This window comes from Prosopis cineraria, unplaced genomic scaffold, assembly GCF_029017545.1.
Source record: "Prosopis cineraria cultivar Desert tree isolate PC_DT_omini unplaced genomic scaffold, ASM2901754v1 PC7, whole genome shotgun sequence".
NCBI lineage: Eukaryota > Viridiplantae > Streptophyta > Magnoliopsida > Fabales > Fabaceae > Prosopis > Prosopis cineraria.
The window spans coordinates 16,681,161-16,705,073 of NW_026555338.1; the positions used below are offsets into that span (position 1 = coordinate 16,681,161).

General features: G+C 36.0%; 1 protein-coding gene across 1 annotated transcript; it reads right to left on the reverse strand.

The window, feature by feature from the left end:
• Positions 1-1,590: 1,590 nt before the first annotated feature.
• On the reverse strand, positions 1,591-8,500 carry LOC129316519 (uncharacterized). Its single transcript, XM_054960942.1, has 4 exons — positions 8,069-8,500; positions 6,794-7,981; positions 5,268-6,724; positions 1,591-5,041 (listed from the first exon to the last, which is right to left on the reverse strand). The coding sequence occupies exons 1-4, from the start codon at positions 8,498-8,500 to the stop codon at positions 1,591-1,593; spliced, it is 6,528 nt and encodes a 2,175-aa protein (XP_054816917.1).
• Between the last annotated feature and the right edge of the window lie 15,413 nt (positions 8,501-23,913).

Consider the following 23,913-nt stretch of genomic DNA (forward strand, 5'->3'; position numbering starts at 1 on the left):
GTGCCTGCCGTTACAGGGCTTTAAAGAATCGTGCCAGCCGGGACTGGGCTTTAGGGTGCCTGCCGTAACAGGGCTTTGGGGTGCCTGCCGTTACAGGGCTTTAAAGAATCATGCCAGCCGGTACTGGGCTTTGGGGTGCCTGCCGTAACAGGGCTTTGGGGTGCCTGCCGTTACAGGGCTTTAAAGAATCATGCCAGCCGGTACTGGGCTTTGGGGTGCCTGCCGTAACAGGGCTTTGGGGTGCCTGCCGTTACAGGGCTTTGGGGGCCTGCCGTTACAGGGCTTTAAGGAATCGTGCCAGCCGGTACTGGGCTTTGAGTGTGAGAATAGGTTTCATCTCACGGGGAAAATATGAGAAACTCAAAGGTGAGTTTTGTTAATTCTTCGCTTACTTCCTTAGGTTTTGCAAGTTTTTAGTTTGCCCTAATCTAAATAGGGCATACTCTCTGTAGCAATGCATGCAATGGGGTGATATGCAATGCATGATTTTTTATTTTCCCCAATCTAAGTGTGGCGTGTTTCTACGACAAGGCATGCAATGTGGTAATGTGCCATGTATGATGTTTATAGGCGCTAAATATACATTGGATGGATGATTTGCAATGTAAAGGGTAAGACGTGCTTATTTGCCCCAATGCAAATGTATGAATAATGCAAATGTATTGCAAAAATTTTATTGGAAAGCTTAATGTTGAAAACTATCTTAGTATTTATCCCCCTTTTTTTGAAAATTTTGTGCACATTGAATAAATCATTTCGAACATAAGGTAATACCTCCAAGTCTGTTATTTAACCTTTATTCATTAATAGGTGTAGTATCACAGTATGCCGTTGCCCCTCTTTAGAAAATTCCAATGACCAAATTCTTGTCACTTGATCTTGTCTTCAAATTGATGAGATTAACTATTATAACCAAACACTAATAGTAGACATGCTCTCATTATCATTTTACACCTACGTAATGATCTTGATACCTCAAGGGCGAAAGGCGAGAATAAAGATACCAGCATTCTACGTCAAGTAAATGCGTCAATGAATATTGTTCCTTGAATGCGAACCTGCTGTAATATATGAGATTTGTATCCAAATATGATAACACGAAACGAGAAGAAAGATGGTCTCAAAGGAGCAAGGGCGGAAAAAATTCATTCACTGAGGCTAAAGTTCATAGAGAAATGGGAATATCTTGGTTTATGAGTACAAATGGCCAAAGCGCGAATGGGATATATGGATTTACTTTATCACATCTCTTCCTTTAGCTTTTCAAAACCCCAACAGGTGTTTCACTGAGCTGCTATTGATATGCATAATATGAGAGACGATGGAGATAACTTTCCCAAACATAATTAACTTTTGATGCCTTCCTTTTCTTCTCCTAAGACATCCTTTTGTCTTGGCGAACTCTTCTTCTTCTTATCATGACTTTGCCCCCCTTTTTTTAGCTCTAACTTTTGCTTAGATTACCTTTACAGGTTTTTTAACCTAACGAGCTATTCTTTCCTTTTCATTTTCTATTAGCTCTAACTTTTGCCTAGGTTGCCTTTACAGGTTTTCAACCTAACGAGCGCTTCATTCTTTTTCATTTTCTGTTTAAGCAAAGTAACGCTTGACAGCATCTGCATTAATGGGCTTTGCTAACTCTTGACCGTCCATGTCAGCTAGGATCAGTGCTCCTCCAGAAAAAGCATGTTTGACAACATAAGGTCCCTCATAGGTCGGAGCCCATTTGCCTCTATTATCTTCTTGGTTAGGCAATATTTTCTTGAGTACAAGATCCCCAGCACTGAATTCCCGTGGGCGAAGTTTTTTATCAAAAGCTCTTGCCATTCTCTTTTGGTACAATTGTCCATGACACATTGCAATGAGCCTTTTCTCTTCAATCATGTTAAGTTGCTCAAATCGGGTTCGTATCCATTCATTTTCTTCTAAATCTACCTCTGCCAATACTCTTAAAGATGGTATTTCTATCTCAATGGGTGTAACAGCTTCCATTCCATAAACAAGGGAGTATGGGGTCACCCCTATGGATGTGCGTGCAGTAGTACGATAACCATGTAAAGCATAGGGAAGCATCTCATGCCAATCCTTATAAGTTACTGTCATTTTTCCAATGATCTTCTTAATATTTTTATTGGCTGCTTCAACTGCTCCATTCATTTGAGGTCTATACGGGGCTGAATTATGATGCTTGATTTGGAACTTCTCGCAAAAGTTCCTGACTTCCGTTCCATTGAGATTGGGACCATTATCAGTAATGATCCTTTCAGGAATCCCATATCGGCATAAAATATTTGTCTTCATGAATTTAAGGAACGTCTTTTGCGTGATGCTAGCAAATGAATTTGCTTCTACCCATTTTGTGAAATAGTCAATCGCGACAAGGATGAAGCGATGTCCATTCGAAGCTTTTGGGTTAATTGGGCCAATAATGTCAATGCCCCACATTGAGAATGGCCAGGGTGATACCAAATTATATAATGGGATTGGAGGAGCATTTATCCTATTAGCATAGATCTGACATTTATGGCATTTCTTGACATGCTCAAAGCAATCTTTCTCTATTGTTAGCCAGAAGTAGCCATACCTTTGAATCTGTTTGGCCATAGTGTGACCATTCGCATGCGTGCCACATATGCCCTCATGTACCTCAACCATGATTTTCTTTGCTTCTTCTGAACTCACACAGCGAAGTAAAGTACCATCATAACCCCTCTTGTATAGAACATCTTGACTGATAAAGAATGTCATAGCCAAACGACGAAGGGTTTTCTTTTCATTCTCAGTCATTCCAGCTGGGTATGATCTCTTAGTGATATAATCCTTAATATCCTGGAACCAAGGATATTCTTCTCGATCTTCTTCAACATTCAGACAGTACGCTGGAAAGCTTCTAGCTTCCACTTGGATGGGTTGGATATGGACTCCACAATCAAGTTGGATCATTGCTGCTAAAGTGGCTAAAGCATCAGCGAAACGGTTTTTATCTCTAGTCAAGTGATGAAAGCTAGCAACCTTAAATTGCTTAATCAAATCTGTTAGGAGTTCTTGATAGGGAATCAATTTTACATCCTTTGTTCTCCATTCTCCTGTTACTTGATGAATAATGAGAGCTGAATCACCAAATACCTTCAAACACCGTATACCAAGGGTAATAGCTGCTCGAAGACCATTAACACAAGCTTCATATTCTGCTATGTTGTTAGTACAATCAAATTCTAATTTGATGGCCACTGGAAATTGTTTTCCTTCGGGTGAAACGATCACCGCTCCTACCCCATTTCCATGCATGTTGGCGGCTCCATCAAAATACATTTCCCATTCTCGCTCTTCATTGTTTCCTTCACCACAACCTTCTTCTGTAGTGCATATGACTTCATCAGGAAATTGAAAATCTAATGGTTGGTCATCCCCTAAAGGATTATCGGCCAAGTGATCTGCTATTGCACTACCTTTGACTGACTTTTGCATCACATGCTTTATATCATATTCTGATAGTACAACTTGCCATTTTAGTACTCTACCAGTAATGTGCGGGCTCTCAAAGATGTATTTAAGTGGGTCCACTCGTGAGATTAGCCAGGTAGTGTAGTAAAGCATGTATTGCCTTAGCCTTCTAGTTGCCCATACTAGTCCACAACAAGTTCGCTCAATCACCGGATAACGAGCTTCACACTCATTAAACTTCTTGCTCAAGAAATAAATCGCTCTTTCCTTCTTTCCAGAATCATCAAGTTGACCTAGCATTGCTCCCATTGAGCGAGGTAAAGTTGTTAGGTAAAGGATTAGTGGACGATCTGGTGATGGAGGTACCAAAATCGGGGGATTTAACAAATAATCTTTAATTTTATCAAAGGCCTTTTGACAATCATCATCCCATGTCCCCTTGCAATTTTTCTTTAACAGTTTAAACATTGGTTCGCAAGTGGCTGTTAGATTGGCAATGAATCTAGCAATGTAATTCAATCGTCCCAAGAAACTTCTAACTTCTTTCTCTGTTTGGGGAGATGGCATTTCTCGAATTGCTCTCACTTTATCTGGATCTACTTCTATCCCTTTACGACTCACAATGAATCCCAATAACTTCCCAGAAAGAGCTCCAAAAATGCATTTGTTAGGATTCAATCTTAGCCGATATTCGCGTAATCTCCCAAATAGCTTTCTAAGGACTCCAACATGACTCTTATTCTCCGCTGATTTAGCTACCATATCATCTACATATACTTCAATTTCTTTATGCATCATGTCATGGAATAGTGCTACCATAGCTCGTTGATAAGTTGCCCCAGCATTTTTCAAACCAAAAGGCATTACCCGATAACAATAAGTTCCCCATTGGGTTGTAAAGGTTGTTTTCTCTTTATCCTTTTCATGCATAGGGATTTGATTGTACCCTGAATAACCATCCATAAAGGAATAGCGATAGCTTCGAGCAGTATTATCGACCAATACATCAATGTGGGGTAATGGAAAGTCATCTTTCGGACTCGCATTATTTAAATTACGATAATCAACACACATTCGAATCCGACCATCTTTTTTAGGAACAGGAACAATATTTGCCACCCATTGTGGGTAAGTTACTACCTCCAAAAATCCTGCTTCTAACTGCTTTATTACTTCTTCTTTTATCTGCAAGGACACCCCCGTGTTCATTCTCCTTAACTTTTGTTTCTTAGGCTCGACCTTGGGAAGTAATGGTATTTTATGAGAAGCAATGCTTGGGTCTAGCCCAGGCATGTCTTTATATGACCATGCAAACACATCTATGTATTCTTTGAACAACTCAATCATTTGTTCCCTTTCAGGATTATCTACTATTTTGAGCATTCTTTGATCCTCCTCGGTTCCCATATTAACCATCTCAATCACTTCTTCATGTGGGCATATTCCCTTATCACTCAATTCAAGCATCTTTGAAAAAGTTTGGATTATGTCTTCATCATCAGACTCACAATCATGCATATCAGTGGCAACGAATGAATCATCTTCACAGGGTTTATTAATCTCTGGGTGGGAGATGGAATCAGAAGAAACAAAATCCCTGGATAATGAATATGGAACGAGATGAAATAAGGAACAGGAATGAAACGGAGAAAGATGTATTGAAGTAGATAGGGTGGAATAAAGAAATAGACATGAATGCAATTGAAATTCATTTTCATGAATTATGTATATCAAAAGTTTGCATTAGTGAATACCCAAGATCTATTACCTAAACCTGGGCTCAAAAGTGGATAAAATAGGAACAACATAATTGAAACAATTACTCTAAGCTAATGACATCATTGGCCTCTTCAAACTCCCAATTCGCCAGAACTTTGTTGGAATCATCGACTGCAATTGAGGCACTTGTTCTGCATGGTACATCTTCATTAAAAGAGATCACTGAGATAGCTGGTTTATATATCACCTCGGACGGGCCTGGGAAGGATTCTTTAATGTGTGGAATCTCCAATTTACTGGCCTTTTTGCCATTTGCCAAACTTGCTTTGTCTTTCATCTGGTCTTCCAGGGTAGGCTCATACCCTAACCCTTGGCGATTACAATTATCCAAAACCTTAATTGGACACGTAATTCCTTGTAAATGAGAGCCTAAACCTTTCCCTGGCATAAACCCACTCTTCGCCATGATTTTAGCCACGACGGAATTGATGTTGTGAGTACTACCGCAAATACCCTCGACCTCTAGGCTTTGAAAGGAAACTCCATAATCTTTCTCTGCAGCCTCAATATAAGGGAGTGAGCTTGGTTTGCTCACCATGATTTCCTCCTCTCCTTTAACTGCTATAATTCTCCCATCACTGATGAACTTAACCTTTTGATGTAAGGTAGAAGGAACAGCCCTAGCAGAATGAATCCATGGCCTTCCTAGCAGCATTGTGTAACTTGGGTCTATGTTCATGAGTTGGAAATCCACCTTAAACCTGCTCGGCCCTATCTCCAGGGAGAGACAAATGGATCCTAATACTTCCCGTCTTGATCCATCGAATGCTCTTACCACAATATTACTTTTATGTACACCTGAAGCTTCTAGTGATAATGATTCAAATGTGGAGAGCGGCAAGACATTTAACGCTGATCCTCCATCAATTAATACTCTTGCGATTATGAACCCTTCACATTTCAAAGTGATGTGCAAAGCCTTGGCTTGGTGAACAGCGGTTTCTGTAACTTCCTCTTCCGAAAAGGAAATGGTAGAGGAGGCTTTTACAACATTCATTACACTTGCCACCTTCTCAGGGGTTATATTAGGCTGCACAAAAGCTTGATTCAACACTTCCTGCAATGCTTGACGATGCGCTTCGGAACTTAAAATCAAAGAAAGTATGGAGATACGCGCTGGAGTTTTCTTCAATTGGTCCACAATGCTGTAATCACTTTGCTTCATAATCGATAAAAACTCATCTTCTAATTTTTCCATTTCTTTAGGATTGTCTTCCTTTGGCCTATTAATACTTGCATTTTTCTCTTTTACCATTTTCCTAATGTAAGATGGTAAGTATGGTTTTCCACTTCGAGTAACACCCCCTTGGTTGGCCATTTCATTGCTTGTCCCGGCAATCAACGTTGGGTTTTTGTGGTTCTCCACAATGCTTTGATATTTCCACGGGACTGCTCGATCACTTTCATAGGGAAAGGGATGAGGCGTGCTTATGGTCAATGTTGGTTGTCTTACGTGAGGTACAAGATCTGCAGAGGCTTTGTTTATCACAAAAGAGACTGCCTGAACCCGTTTTTTGGGCTCAAATTTTTAATGACAAGCTCAACATGTTTTTTTTTCTACCATGCACACTTTGGCGTCTCCCCTCTTTACAGACACGATCCCTAACGCCATCATTTTTCTAACAGCTCCTTTAAACTGTTCACAACTTTCTATGTCATGGCCTATTTTCTCTTGATGATATTCACAGTATCCAGGCATTTGATCACTGATATTATTCGTGAGGAGCATTTCTCGCATATAGCCATACTCCTTTAAATGAGCATAAAGCTCATTCATAGGCATCCTGATTCTTGCGGAGCTTTTGAAGCACGCATCTTCTTCTTCAATAGCGTTGACTCGTTTTTCGTGATTTGGGAGTGGATCAGTAGTAAGGGTAGAGCTTCCCTCTTCTTTAAGCTGGATATGGTTAGAATCAACTAGGTCTAGCACATTTCTTTTAAACGTCACACAGTCTTCTATTGAGTGCCCAGGTGCACCCATGTGGTATTCACAAACAACATTTGGATTATACCATGCCGGGTAAGGCGGACCAAGAGGCTTATAAGGTCGCGGACCTAATAATTGGGCTGTCAAAAGTTTATGGTACAATTCAGCATTTGTTAATCCAAAATTGGGCCATGGGCGACTATCCCTGGATTGGACATTTCTCCTCTCTCCATCCTGTCCATGCTTGTTAGGCCTGAACCCAAATTGTTGCTGTCTTTGATTCCTTCCCTCTACTTGATAAGGGACTTGAGAATTGGTAGCTGCTTGTCTTATAGGTTGAATATAGTTCACATTCCCTTCTTTCTTTTTTTGGTCATAGTTCTTTCGTGAACTACTTTCAGCTTGAGAAGTGGCTATCTTCCCTTCTCGTATGTCTATGTCAATCCTTTCCCCAATTACCATTAAATCAGCAAAATCAGTGACATGTGTTCCTATCATGTGTTGGTAAAATGGCTTAGGCAACGCACGGATGAAGTACGAGCAAAGTTCGGAATTAACCATTGGAGGTTGCACTTGCGAAGCCACTATTCTCCATCTTTGAGCATATTCTTTGAATGACTCTAATGATTTCTTGGTCATTGCTTTCAATTGTTCTCTGGTCGGAGCAGTATCAAGATTGAACTTGTATTGTCTCATGAAAACATCCACAAGGTCTTTCCATCTTTTAATCTTGGTTTGGTCTAGTTGCATGTACCAAGTCAATGCGGCTCCAGTTAAGCTTTCGGGAAAGAAGTTTATCAGAAACTTCTCATCTTGTGACCATATGGACATCTTTGTGCAATAGGCCCTCAAATGATAAATTGGGTTACTTGTACCATCATATTTATCGAAGCTTGGCATCTTGAATTTCTTGGGAACATCGATTTCTGGGGTCAAACATAATTCTTTCAAGTCTAAGGAACCCCACGTGTTTGATCCTTGAAGAGCCTTCAATTGATCTTTCATCTCTCCAAGTTCTTCTTTCAACTCCTTCTCTTTATGTAGCACTTGTGGGATTTGGAACATGTAGGCATGATCTTCCCCAGGACCATCCGGTATGTTAAAGGCCCCTATCCCAGAATCTTGTTTCTCTGGCGTGGGTACTTTAGGATCTGATCCTCTGTTTGGCTCAATTGTTCTATTAACCGCGTTCTCATCTGCTACGGTATTTCGTGGTGGGTTATCATCACTCCGTCCTTTTAGAGCCTCTGTTAGCAATTTCATCATGTCACTTATTTCAGCCATTTTAGACTCCACTGCAGACATCCGATCATTTAAGGTTGCTGACTCATTCCCGGTTGAATTTTCCATTGCACGACTACGCGATCGTGTGTTGTATGCTCGAGTGGTGGGAATCTGGTCAACCGAGTTTTTCTTTCGAGGCGCAATGTTGGCTTACCTGTGTAACATAATAATTAATTTTAATAAGTTTTACCTTTACGTTTGTTTCGTAAGATATCCAGCATTGTGTAGACATAAGGGTTTCGCGACACTGGCACCCTTTAAATTCCTCCAGAAATTTATTACTTCATAGGGGATTTAAAGTTGACCATTGAATTAGATGGACATTGGATCCTATCGAAATTCAAGGTCTTAAGAAAATGATGGTAGTACAAATTAATCAATAATTTCACAACCACAAAGCGTCATGTAGATCCTCATACAATGATTCAAATGTTAATACAGATTTAGAACTTCGTCACGCTATTGAGTTCTTTTACAATTTCATTGCACAAATGGAAGAATTCAACAATCTCTAATGGAGTTCCCCCAGGGAGAACCATGCCTTCAGCTTGCTTAAATGCTCTTGCAAATTCTGGAATTTTGTCATTAGCCAAATCAATTATCTGCCTACATTTTAACATCCACTCTTTGGTTTCTTCTGTTTGATCAAGGCAAAGTGATTTCCACTCTTCTAAGACTTCATTTTGTTGATTAAGCCTCTGAACAAAGTTCTGTGCTGTCTCAGCTGCACTTCCTCTCACCCTGGCTAGTTCATTCACCTTCCTTTCCAATTGTCTTGTGAGCGTATTGATTTCTTGCTGCATCTCCTCAATGGGTCTGATGTCTTGTAATTCCTTCTTCAATGCATCATTTTCCCTGACTATTTTGACAAGTCTTGCTTTAGTACTTTGAACTTTGTTATCACTAGTTTGCACTTCCCTTTTCAGTTTGGCATTTTCCTTTTTCAATTTCTTAGTCTCAGGTGTTTCTTCAAGGTTATGCCCTTCTCTTTCCTTTGCTAGCTTCCTCCGTAACTCAACGCATTCGTTTTGGTATTTTTCCAATTCTTCTTTATTCTTAGACTCTAAGTTAGCAAGCGCTTGTAACTCATTTTCCTTCATCTTCAAGCATTCAACCAATTGGCCATTAATCTCTTTCAAGTCATTGCCTAACAAGGGATTTTGAGGATGAAATAAAGGATTTGCTCCTTGAATCATACTCTTCAGCCAAGTAGTGTATTCTGGACTTGAGTTTACTACACGTATCCCTAGCTCAATCTTCCCTTTGTAACCTATCTCTTGCCATGCTTCTTTGACATTCTGGCTTAATAACTTTGTCCCATCCTCCTTATGTAGAAAGTATAACTCCTGCACCTCTTTCTTAGAAGGAACATTTTGCTTATAGGCCAGTTGCCTTAACGCTAAGGAAGGGTTATAGTTGATACACCCTCTGGGTCCCATTAAAGGCACATTCGGAAAGTCACCACAATGGTAAATAACCTCCTCTTTCCACCACCAGTCTAGTTTCCATAAAATGGAACTTTCTTTAAGTTCTGAGAAGGTTCTTTTCCAATCCATGTAGCTCATTCCGTCAATCATGAATTGGCCTTTAAAAGACATGAGTGGATTACTGTCTGAGTCGTTCTTCTTTCTGAAAGGAAGCGTCTTTCCATAAAGGTGGCCAAGCATCCATAAATCCAGTAATGCAATACAACAATTGACCTTTCCTTTCCCTTTATCGTGACATTGAGTTAAGGTCAAGTACGTTTCTGCCAAGATTGCTGGTACTGGATTCACGTTATGGTATTCCACCATTTGGAATACACTAATGGCTCCTAAGTCAATTATGCCAATTGATGATGGAAACAGGATTATTCCATATATGCATAAGGCAAAGACTCTGCAAAATGTAACCCAAGCTCTTTTCCTGCCAAAACTTTCAAGTGGGCTTCTACATCAGCTCTTGAGATTCCCTCTGTTTGTCCTGGGCAAACCATTCGTACCTTTTCCTTAGGAATTTCCAAAATTTTCGCTATCGTGCCTCGAGATGGTAAATATCCAGGATAAAGATATACTGCCATGTTCTCCTTAAGGGGTTCTCAAAATTTCTCCATATTCTTCCAAAGTCGGTGCCATTTGGAAGTCTTGAAATGTGAAACATCTTAACGAGGCATCCCAATATTGGCTTAATTCCATTATTGCATCATTATGTATTGTGACTGGCAGAAGATCCAAGATATTTCCATATTTCCTTTTAAAATCTTGCATAATCTTCCCTTTGATATGACGGCTCAACTCAATTAAGGTTTCCAGCGGCTCAACTTTTACAGATAATTTGATCCCTTTTCCCTGATATAATTTTCCAGTATGACTTAGATTTGTACTACCTTCGAGTGCCATTTATCCCTTATGCCAATTTCACAAAGATTCTGGATAACTCACGGTTCCTGTTAATCAAAACAAAGGTTAATAATATACAATTCTCATAATTTTAGCAAGCTATCTGGCTCACTTTTTTGAAAACCCTCTCCTCTAGATACTTATTGCACCATAGGGAGATGGAGTAAACAATTAATGGACGAGAGGCTTAAATCCCCTACATGATTAATGTTGAAAGGTTTAGCCTTACAATCTTATTTTTGAGAAAGGAGAAAAAAATGATAAAAATGATTTTGATAATAATATGCAAGAAAAAAAAAATCCATTCTCTCCTCAATGTGCTTATTGCCCCATAGGGAGAAAGGGATTAATTAGCCTATGTGCAGCTAAAACTGACACATGGCTAAAGTCTCAATGACAAGAGAAATTATTTAATTTGTGGTTTTTTTTTAAAAAATGCGAATACTTTATGATGACATGCTATGACAATGATGCAATAAAAGATCAATACTCTCATCCTGCGTCCTATTCAGGGAGACTTAAGTTCATAATCGGGTGCTCACTAGAATGGTTGGCTACTAGCTGTTGTCTGAAACGTGTAATTCACGGGTGGATGTATATTCCTAAAAGGCTCTCAAGATGCCCTCACACAAAGGTGAAGACCTTACTTAATAATCTTGGCCCTCCAAGAACATAAGCTCTACAGGGACCAAATTTATTAGGCAAGTAACAGCTTGGGTGAGGTATTCATGGTAACCTCCGAGAGTTCAAAAACTCCACAGGGAAACCACTACTAACCTCTACTAACCTATAGTACTCACAGAGACCCCTAAAATATGTGTGTGTCAAATTGTGTAAGTGTATAGTGTGATGAGAGCATGCAAGCATGCTATCTTATTCTCATATGCTACCCAACATAAAAGTCATCTATCTTAAGGTTTATTCCGCATGTTATCTACCTTAAAAACATGTTATAAAATACAAAAGGAAAGAGAAAAGGGAAAAAGAGAAAGGAACAAAGGACACATAAATTTAAAGGGATAATAAAGATAAACCATATTATATTTTGAGCATAACAGACTTATAGGCTTGACTCTCTAACTCTCCCCAGTGGAGTCGCCAACTGTCGCACCCGGAAAAAAAATGCGACGCGGACGGCGCGCGAGCGGAGGTCCCGGCCTTCGCGGCGGGAACCGGATCGAACGAGGAGTCGCCACCAAGATTTTGAGGTAAATCTCGGGAAACCGATTAATGGAAGATAAGGGTGATCTGCGAAATCAGAGAATAGGTTCGGGAGTCGGTTGAGTGTGGGGAAGGTGTTAGGCACCCCACAACACCCGTTCGTGAGAACAGTTACCTGAAGTTTGTTGTGCTCTATTAATATGGTTTTAAAATTATTTTAATTATCCCTTTTATATTCATGTGTTTGATATAAAAATAATGATAATTGAGTGAGAAATGTTTATTTATTTACGAGAGAGGAAGGACTTGACTCAGAATCTGACTCTGAGGCCTACGTACCCTGTGATGGGGATCAAAGTCCACGTAGTTCGGGCTTAAAAGTTTGTCGGTAAAAATATTTTTTGAAGAGAAATTAATTAGAAATAACTCACCATTTTGCAAATAAAATAATTTCTGAAATTTTGATATGTGTGTTTTAAATTGCAAAAGGTAATTTAATTTTAATTATTTTCTCAATTTTTGAATTTTGAATAAAGAAATGAAAGGGTTTAAAATTATCTTTCTTTATATTTTATGATTAGAAATTTAATTGCAGTACCTGTAGAACCTTATTGATTCATACGGTAATGCAATTGCTCTAAGTATTTGCGAAGATTCTGAAATCTCACATGATAGAAGAGTTTGGCAATTCAATTTATTTATTTATATTCTTATGTACATTTTAAGTATCAAAAATATATTTTAAGTATGTATATACATGTTTTGAAGAATTTTAATCATCATACCTGCAAAGCCTTATTGACTTATACGGTAATATGATTATCCTAAATATCTACGGAGATTCTAAAATCTCACACGAGACAGGAATTAAATTTAATTAATTGATTTAATTAATTATATAATATATATGTATATATATTTTAAAAACTAAATCGTTATATCCGCAGAGTCTTATTGACTCACACGATAATACAATGATCTTAGAAGCCTACGGAGATTCAAAAATTTCACGTGGCTAAAAGATATAATTGGTAAATATGGTTACAATTTAAATACATTTAATTTGGTTAATTAAGTTTCTTAAATTGTATATTATATGATTATTTGCAAAAATTACTTATTTATTACAAAAATTGAAAATCACTATATCTACGAGGACTTACTGTCCCACATAATAATGTGACTAATTTAAGTTCCTACGAAGATTCTTAAAATCTCACATGGAACTTAAATATTTAGTATAAAGAAAGAGTTAATTTTAATAATGGGCCTTTAGAACCCGTATAAGTATCTGCAAAATTGATCCCCATACTTGTAAAATCTTATTGATCTTTATGGTATGAGATCATTTTAAATTCCTGTAAAAATTCTCAAAATCTCCTGTTTTAAGTTTTAAAAAAAAATATATATGTGCTTAGCATATGAACATAAAAATAAATACGTATATTCGAGACTTATTCACCTGGATATAAAATTCATAGAAGCAATTAATAAGGTGTGAACTAACCTTACACACGCTCCCGCGATGCCCGTAACTGAGAAAGGAAAAGGAGATGAAGACACAGAGGAGGATGAAGTGCACCGTCTGTGATGGCAGTAGCCCCTGCAAACTTACACGCTCCCGCGATGCCCGTAACTGAGAAAGGAAGAGGAGATGAAGACACAGAGGAGGACGAAGTGCACCGTCAGTGATGGCAGTAGCCCCTGCAAACTTCCACACTTTCTCTCTCTCTCTAGTTGCTCTGTTATTCTTTTCGTCTCCAGTCTTCGCTCGTCCTCGTGCTCTCTCTCAGTTCTCCTATGCTCTGTTTTTACTTCTGATCTCCTTCTTCCAGTTTTTCTCGCCTCGTTTCTCCATTTTTCCTCTCCTTTTCTGCTGCTTCTTCTCTGCTCTATTTTCTTTCTCTCTTCTCTTCCTCTCCCGGACTCTCTCCTCTGTCTCTGTTTTCTGTTTTCAGTCCTCTCGGTCTTTCTTTTTCTGTTTCACCTCCTCCGTCTCCTCCTCTTTTCTCCCAGCCCTGTCACTCCTTATATAGAGGATGGAAGAGCTGAATGATTACTCCCTTTCTCTGCTTCTTCCTTTTCCCTTCTCTTCCGCTGCATTTTCTGCGTGCGCCGAAAGCTCTCTGCTCTGTTTTCATTTCTGCATGGCTCTTCTTTTTCTTTGCGTGTGGGTGCTGCCTTTCTGCTTCCCTTTTTCTTCTGTCGTGTCCATGCCTCTACTTTTTCTGTGTGTGTTTCGTATGTGTTGGTGCTGTGTTTTTCTTTCTGCTTTCTCATGTACGTGCATGTTTCTATTTCCTTTCATTGTGCGTCTCTGCTTGTTTTTTCTGTGTGTGTTCTCTGTGTAGCTGTGGCTGTGCGTTGACGTGTTCTGGTTTCTCTGCATGGCTGAAAGTTCCTTTTTTCTGCGTCTGCTAGTGCGTTTTTCCGGCGTTCTCTTCGTGCATGCGTGGCTGACTGTTCTCTCTCTCGTTTTCCTTCTTTTTGTCTGTTTCATGTCTGCTGTCTTTTTGTTGCTGAAGCTGGGCAGTTCAAATTGGCATGCACGTGATACTACCTCTTTATTTTATTTTATTTAATTATTCAATTTCATAGTATATTTTTTTTAATTAATTTTCTTTTAAGAGAAGGGTTATCTAAGGTAAAAGGAGAGAGGATTTTTTTGTTAGATGATGATGATTATTATTATTATTATTATTTTCTTGAAAATATAATCCTAAAAAGGATTAAAATTTTTTGTATTTTTATATATTTTTGGTTATTTATTATTATTTTTTAAAAAAATGCCCGGACAAAATACGGTGTTCACAAATAGGAATAATTATTTTTTGATTAATTACACCCATCTCTTGGATTAATTTGTTATTTCTAACATAATTACCCAAGAGCCAAAATGGCACAAATTCACTCTAACATGATTATGTAGGTCCAATAGATATATTCCTATCATATTGGCAAATTAGAATAAATTTTAATCTCACATTACTCAATCTAATGGTCAAATTCAGATTTTTCTCTTCTAAGGAAAAATCTAAACCTCTAAATTCACACTCAATGGTAGCCAAGCATTAAGTAGACAAACAAGCACGAGATTAAGTAAACAAAACTAATATTAAGCTCAAATAAATGGTTCAAACATGCTCTAATCCAAGAATCAATTCATACCTATCCTAGATTAAGAGAAAATTAGCCACATATGGCTTCCATGACAACAAAATCAGCAATATATATAGTAAAGTAAAGGGAAAAAGGAGAAGAAAAGCTTAATTGGAGTAATCTTGAGCAAAACCTTTGATTTTCCACCAAACCCAAGCTTTTTCAACCCTTCTTTGGCTCTTTTCTCTCTTCCTAGACATTCTGCAGCTGTTGGAGGTGAAGGATAGTCGAAAATGAGATGCCCAAGTTCTAAAAACTCGTTGAGAGTCAAAAATGTGCGTTTTACTAAAATCGCACTTTGCTGCAACGAACATGACCTGTTTAAAATTTCTTTTCAAATTTAACTCCTTTGACTTGGGCTCCAAAATTCTCTTCTTTGGGCCCCTAAATTAGGCCTCCCTACATGCATAAAATCCAAAATAAATGATAGAATTAGTCCACTAACTTCTAACATATTTCTAAGCCCATTTTCACACATTCATCCACTTAATCATATATTTGCTAACAAAAATTCAAATAGATGACTTCCAATTATATTAAAAACACCAATAAATTTGATAAAATATTGGAAATCATCAAACTCCCACACTTGAATGTTTGCTTGTCCTCAAACAAAAGAAAATAACTATACAAAAATGGCAAAAGCAAATGTGAAATTTCAAGGTCAAACGCAATTCTAACATTCAAGAACTCAATTTAATGAGAAACCTTTCCTCCCTTCCAAAAATAATAGTAACAAGGTACTAAATTAAGCAAAGATAAATTTTAATAAATTATTGCTCAATAGTCAAGTGTTTACATTCTATGCTCAACGTGTTTAAGGGTTGTGTTTCACTCAATTCCACGTATTGTAATCCATCTATCATAGACTTATTTTTCATCTTAATCTTCACTAAATTATGCCATTACACAGACAAATCAAAAGGACTTTTGAAATGTTGTAATTTTGTAGGTAGGATAATGAAATGAAATTATTCAATGGGTCAAAATTATATACTCTAATTAGTGTTAAGCAAATGAAATGAAGATCATGAAAATTAAAGGATGAATCACAACTATTTACAAGAAGTATCAATGAAGATCAACATCCTTTTTTTTTCATTTGATTTTTTTTCTATTTTTCATCATTTTTTAAAATTTTCCATATTTTTTTTTCTTCCTTCTTCATCTTCTTTTCTTTTGTTTCCTCTTTCTTTTTTTTTTCTTTTGAACTATTTATTAAACCCTAGCTAAATTTTAAGTCTTTCATTTTCTTTCATGAATGTAACACTTAGCACTAATTAAAGTAGTAAATGAGAATAAAAATGGATAAAAAGTGGGTAAATCTTAGTAAAAGGACTTATGATAATAAAAATGGGTGAAACAAAAGATTTATGTGAAAAAGGGATAGATATTTGGCCATACTAGCTAAAAGAAATGAATGCCTAAATCATTTTTGTATATGCAAATGGCTATTATAAGTCTCAAAAAAGATTCAAAATAAGTTCTAGAAATGGAATCACAATAAATGTACTCTCTCTTAAAAGAAATGAACATTTATGCTTAAATTTCTCACAAGCTTTTTGGACAAACTATTGTCAATTATCCAAACTTAATCCATTGCCTATTTACTAAAATTCTAGGAAGGTAGAACTAACTTTTTATCAAATTTAATTCTCTCAAGTTCAAACTGATCCAACTTTAGCCACATTCACCAAAAAGACATCAAAACAACTAACTAAAACAAAACAAAAATGTTTATGAGATTTTCAAAATTTTTAGAAATTTTTTTTATCATTTTTTTAAACTATGTACAAATATATACAATCAATTCCTAAAATAAAACAAACTCAAAGACAAGTAAAATAACAAATATAAAAGCAAGTACACCCTCCCCCACACTTGAATTGAACATTGTCCCCAATGTTTAAAGACAGAAAACAAACAAGGAGAGAGAGGGACATTGAAACTCCCTTAACCAACAGACATGGCGAGTTGACAGACAAAAAGACTTTGATAGAGGGATGAGAGTGACATATCCTTAAGAGAATAGGTACCTGCTAATCACATCAAATAGACAAGTGGATAAGTTGGAAATAAAATTACTTACAGACCATCAAGTAAAGAGTTATCAAATATCAATTACAAACCAAAATAGTAAATGAAATATTCACAAAAATTGCAAAATAACTAAAAAGAACTAAAAGCAAAAGAAATAAAGATACTAATAAAAAAGACACAAATCAAGTAGAGTGGAAGCTCAATTCTGTGGTAGGTTTAGCTTAGGAGGGATCCATGGATGGAATAGGAGAAGGTGCCACAGATGAACCAAGCATGTCATGACCTGGCATGTATAAATGTTGCATGATGAGGCGTAAATGCTCTTCCAGCCTCTTGACAGCATCCGCTAATGACTCCAATTGTTGCATAGCCCTTGTTCTACTGAAGACTCCTCTACCCAAGATGACTTGGCATGTATTTTGTGGTACTTGATAGATTGATCGGGTTGTTATTGGTCCTCATCATTAGTAGTGCGAACCTTAGCAACAAGAAGCAACTCAGTAATCAAATGAGGAAAGACAAGTGCTCTTTTAGTCTTGACATTGATACATCGCTTCGTAGAGTCATAAATAATAGTAGCTAGATCAACTAATTTTCTCCCCATAATGTAATAGATGAGGAAAGAACAATCCTTATTCATTTTTGAAATTTATTGAAATGCATTTGCATAAAATTCCCTAACTAGAGCAAGGATATAATATTGAAATTTTTCATTTGTCAAATACACCATCCATCCCCTTCACACCATTGTTTGAAAGGCATTTCTAGAGCATAAAATTGCACAATAACGGTCAGAAATAAAATTTTTAGATCCCACAAGAGAGAGAAATCTGTCTTGGCATATGTGATTCATGAATTTCTCATTATTGAATGGTTGCTTTGACTTCTTAGCAGCTTTTTGAGCTGATGGAGAGGGGGCAGTCTTGCGTTTATCTATACTCTTGTGACCCATGGCTAAAACACAAATAAAAGACAAGCCATAATAAGTCACAATAACGACCACAAAAGTAATCATATGCCAAAAATTAAATAAAGACAACCAAGTGGAAATAAGAGTTATGCCAATATGTGAAAGTGAGCTAGTCAAAATATGGCTAAAAGAAATGACTCTAATCAAATCATGACAACAACACGTCATCTATCAGTAGATGACAAAGTAAGAACCCCCAACATTCAACTTAAGCTAACAAAAAATTAAATTTTAAGATTCAGTGTCAAAATTGATAAAGTCAGTATATTTAACTAAACCATTGTACCACCAGTAGTACAAATAAAGTGGTTCTCACTTTAAAATTTCAACTTGTCAACTAAGCTAAATAACCATTATCCAAAAAGCCAAAGCAATAGGCGCAATATTCAAAGTACTTAACCATGAAAAACATATAACATTGCTCACAGCTGAAATTTATCTCAAATGAAAATTGTAGGGGTAGTTCAAATCATAAATTTCACATTGAGATAAGAATGGTTCCATACAATGGACAAAAAATATTAAATTCAAAATTTAGAGCATAAATCCAACAGAACCAATTCCAATCACCAACACCCATTGCAATTCTCACAGGCTATACGAAATATACACACCTCATATCAGACATAATGTGTGTGAGATTTATACATGGAGCTTGACCGAAAATATGCACAATAGGAAAGGAAGGGAATTCAGCATGCACAGGTGTAGTAATGAAGTGTTAAATGATGACTTACACAAATGGACAAGGAAAACGAGATGACTACAAATGGCTGTGTGAGTGGTTTAAAATAAAATAGAAGCTAAAATAGCAACAAGCCGAGACGGTGGTGAGCGTACTGATGTGCAAAAGAAATGAATACGGTGATTAAGGAGATGAAAAGAAAGAGAAAAGGAAAAAAAAAAAAAATAGCAGAGCTCGACGGGCAGAAGCAGAAAAGCAGAGCAAAATAGAAAAGAAAGTAAGTGACGAGGAGCAGGGGCACGGTAGAGGCTCAGAGTGAAGGACGATGAAGAGAGGGGAGACGATAGACAGAGGTTATGAAGGTGGAGATGAGCCACTGCGAAACTGAAGAAGCTGAGAGCTGAGGTTATGAACAGTGAAAACGAGCTTCATACAGTGTGAAATAGAACAGAGCAAGGAAGTAAGTAACGAGGAGCAGGGACAGTGGCGAACAAGGGCTGTGAACAATGAGTAAAGGAAGCAACACAGATTAATACACAAAGGAGATGCTGGAACGAAACTATTGGCGGCCGAAGAAGAAGATGATAATGGCAGAATAATGCTATGCAAAGTGAAGGACGATGAAATACAGCTGGAAAATTGACGATGAACGAAGATGCATCAGCTGAGGAAGGAGAATGAGTTGTAGACAGGGGTGAACCTTGTGACAAGCTGAACAGAGGGAAGACAAATGAATGCGAAGCTGCTGGCAATGACAGAACACTGTGGCTGTGTAGCAGTGAGAATGCTCGACGGAGGAACGCCGCACATGGCGGAAGGCTGAAGTGAACATGGGTTGGACGAGGAACAAAGATGCAGAAACTGAGGAAGGAGGAGAGTGACGGCAGAAGGTTAAAGATGGGGAGAGCAAAGGTGAAAGGGAAAATAAAGTAGGGTAAAACCATAAAAACAAAAGAAAATATTTTTTTAATTTAACTTTATTTAAAAAATAAAAAAATGCACGGTGCCATATTTTTTAAGTAATATGCAAATTTTTTAGTGCAATTAAAATAAAATAATCAGTAAAATATATAAATATATTTTTTTAAAATTTTCTTAGTCAAATAAAAACAATAAATAAAATAATATATATATATATATTTATAAAAAATTATTCAAAATAAAATATTTTATAGTACTTAAAATAAAATAATATTTTAGTAAAAAAAATTTAAATTTTTTAATTTTTTTTAGAAAACAAATATTTACAATTTATTCTTATTAAACTAAAGAAAATTAAGATTTTTTTTAACTCAACTAAAGATTTCGCTCTAGCGAAGTAAAGTTTCGCTCTAGCAAATATGCTCTCTATAAATTGGTTAAGCATTTTACAAAATAATCGTTTACTCCAGCAAAGAAAAGTTTCACTCTAGCGAAGGTGTTCTCTAGAATTTTTGATGAAAAGTCAAAGAGGTATCTACCGCTAGAGCAAAATAAATAAAGGTGCTTTTTGGAATTTTTGATGAAAAGTTGCAAAGACATCTACTGCTAAACCAAAATGAGATTTTGTTGCGGCGAAGGTACTCTCTAAACTTTTTGACAAGAACATAGAGAGACCTTTTGTTAGGGCAAAATCCTCTTTCGTTGAGGTGAACAAAACAAAGAACAAAAATACTCAAAATTCAAGAAAAATATGCAAATGAAGCAAAAAAAAAAAAACATAAAGAAAATAGTCAAAACACCTCCTAATCAATATAGCCATCATATCAATCCCGCTTCTGCACCTTCTAACATTTAATTAACAACTTTCAATCCAAAAATTCATCAACACAAGATCTTGATCCCATATAAACACATAAAAATACCATCAATTAAGCACAAGGATAGAATACTCCCCTAAAATATTATTAGCCCATTCTTTGATTCCAAGACTTGGCTTTGAGCTTTAAAATTCTTTAAGAACTCTGCAATCCTATAAACACACCAAAATAAAAAAAGAACAAACCAAAGACAAAGAAAATAAACAAACCAAAAACACAAGTAAAGAGAAAATAAATTTGGATTGCCTCCTAAAAAGCGCTTGGTTTATAGTCTTTAGCTAGACTCTCTTAGATCATTAAGGTGGATCAACTAAGTGGACAATAGACTTCAATCGTTCTATGTCACCTCCCTAATAATGCTTGAGTCTTTATCCATTAACTTTAAAAGATCTATCTGTTCTTTCATCAAGAACATTAATTACTCCATATGGTGCTACAGAAAGTACTTTAAAAGGGCCAGACTATCGAGATTTCAGCTTTCCAGGAAACAAACCTAATCTTGAGTTAAAGAGCAATCCTAGTTGTCCTGGCTCAAAGGTCTGATTCAATATATGTTGATCATGCCACCTCTTAGTTCTCCCCTTATAAAGTCTAGCACTTTTAAAAGCATGGAGTGTAAACTCTTCTAACTCATTCAATTGCATTATCATTGAAGCACTAGATGTCTTTATCCTCCATAATGCCCCCATATACAGATGCATGACAAGCATGTAAAATGGCTTCTCGTTCTATTTCAAGAATACATTTTCTAATGATCAAGTCAACACATCTTTTAAACAAAAATGGTTTATCTCAAATATAAAAGTTAACATCATGCAAAAAAAAATTTCTTTTGAAAAGGCTTCAAATCATGAGGTAGCACTCTACACACAAGATAATTCACAATATCCATATACCATGGTAAATCACAAGTACTAACAATAAATAATTGCTCGTCAGGAAAATTTTCAACAATCAACAAGTCATCACCACAATCAGAAACATGAACAACTCTAGACAAGTGATTAGCAACCTGATTTTTAGTTCCTCTTCTATCAACAATTTTCACATCAATTTTTTTCAACAACAAAACCTATCTAATGAGCCTAGGTTTAGATTCTTTCTTATTCAACAAATATCTAATAGTAGCATGATTAGTATGAACTATAACCTTAGCAACCATTAGATAAACTCTAAACTTTTCAAAAGCAAAAACAATAGTAAGCATTTCTTTTTCAGTAGTTGAGTAATTTATCTGTATGCTAGCTAAAGTCTTTGTTGCATAGTAGATAGGATGAAAAATCTTTTCATGCCTTTGTCCATGTAACACACCAAAATTTTTTTTAAATAATTTAACTCAACCATAATTGGGTTACAGCCACCCAACACATTTTTATATCAATAATTTTGATATAAAATATTTTATAATTGGTTTCAACTCACACACTATAACATTTCAGATAAATTTTTACCTCCCACATGCCATTAGGCTAAATCACGTTTGTCCATCCTTATACTCCTAACAAGTAAACTAAATCACATTTGTCCATCCTTATACTCCCAACAAGTAAAATAAGCAATTTAATCAATTTTCAACACAAGCCAGTTATTTGGCCTTATAATCATGCCATTTTAACCAATCCAAAGTAAACCAAATATTAAAATTACAGTCATCCAAATTGTACCAAAAATAGAAATAGTTTGAAAGGCATGATTACATTTATATATTCATATAATTGACAATAAACAAAAAGCCCTAATATTGGCAATATAACACATTATAAATCATAAATTAAATACCCAAAAGAGACAGTGGATCTATACCACTAAGCCTCTGGGACTCCTCCACGTGTCACTCGTGGCTCTTCTCCTGAAAATTTATTAACCACATAATGAGACTCAAAAGTCCCAGTAACCAAAGCCAATTTATGATAGTGTATACAAACAGTTAAGTGTGTGCTTACTAAGTGAGAATTAAAAATAATATAATTCCAACAAATATAAGAAATATTACAATACACACAAACAACCATCCTTATATCCCTCCATTAACCTCGAGCCGTAGCCCTCACTCGGTGCTAAATTACCCGGCCAAAGGTAGATTAGCCCGAGTCCTTACAAACCACCTATTGAGCTCCAATAGGGGCATACCACGTGGCACATAAATACAACAACAATAGCAAGTCTTCCAACACCTCCCACAATAATCAAATAAATTTATAATAATATTGCACAATTATATAATATTACAAAATTTATAATTTTCTCAATAATCACCCAATTAACATGAAGTAACACTAATCATAAATTAAAAACATGGTTACCTCGTGGCTTTTTCAATAAATTATTCCTTAAAATTTCTCTCTCACCACAATCTTCACCAGTAATACAATCTACAAAATAACATATTATTTATAAATATTAGTTTCAATTTTTGAAACTAATAAAATAATTCTAATAATAGAATTAAAAATATAACATAGTTCCTAATTTCAATCTTAATACAAATCTATGGTTAATACTATTAAGTAAAATTTTTAACTCCTCTTTTAATTATCAATAAACATTAATAATCTAAAAATCAAATTTTAAAGTAATTTCTATTATCAAAATTTTCTTTTTATTTTATAAATTCGTACCTAAAATACCCAAAAATTAAAAATTAAGTCTCTAGCTTAGAATCATAATCCTATAACCATAATAATTCATTTCTCATCCCAAATAATCATCTAAACCTCAATAAATCAACATATATTTTCAGATCTAGTTTAGAATTTGATCCATAAGCCACATATTCAAAGATCATCAATAAATTTATACTCCAGAACATTCATTATACTACTGACAACCTCAAAGATCATATTTATTCAACATAAATTCATCCCTCTTCCAGATCTTAAATTTTCTACCACTACAAACTCAGAAACTAAAGAAGAAGGATGACTAAGAAAAAATTTTAGAACACTTACTTAGTCTTGAAAAGCTTAAAATCACACCCTAAATATCCTATTAAAAACTCTTACCTTAAAAATTTAGATATTTTGCACCGGCGACTCACTTCTCTCCGCCTCAGCTCGCGCGCAGGAAAAGAATTGCAGAAATGAAAGGAAACGGGTGAGTTTTATAAAAATTCAGTGGGTCCCACACATTTTTTTATTCTTTTCTCTCTCTTCTTTCTTCTTCTTCTTGTTTTTTTTATTATTTTTCTTTACTATTGTTACTATTGAGGCGGCGGCACGTTTTCTTCCTTTTTTTTTTGCAAACCTTTTCCTTTTTTTATTATAATAATAATTTAATAATATATTTTA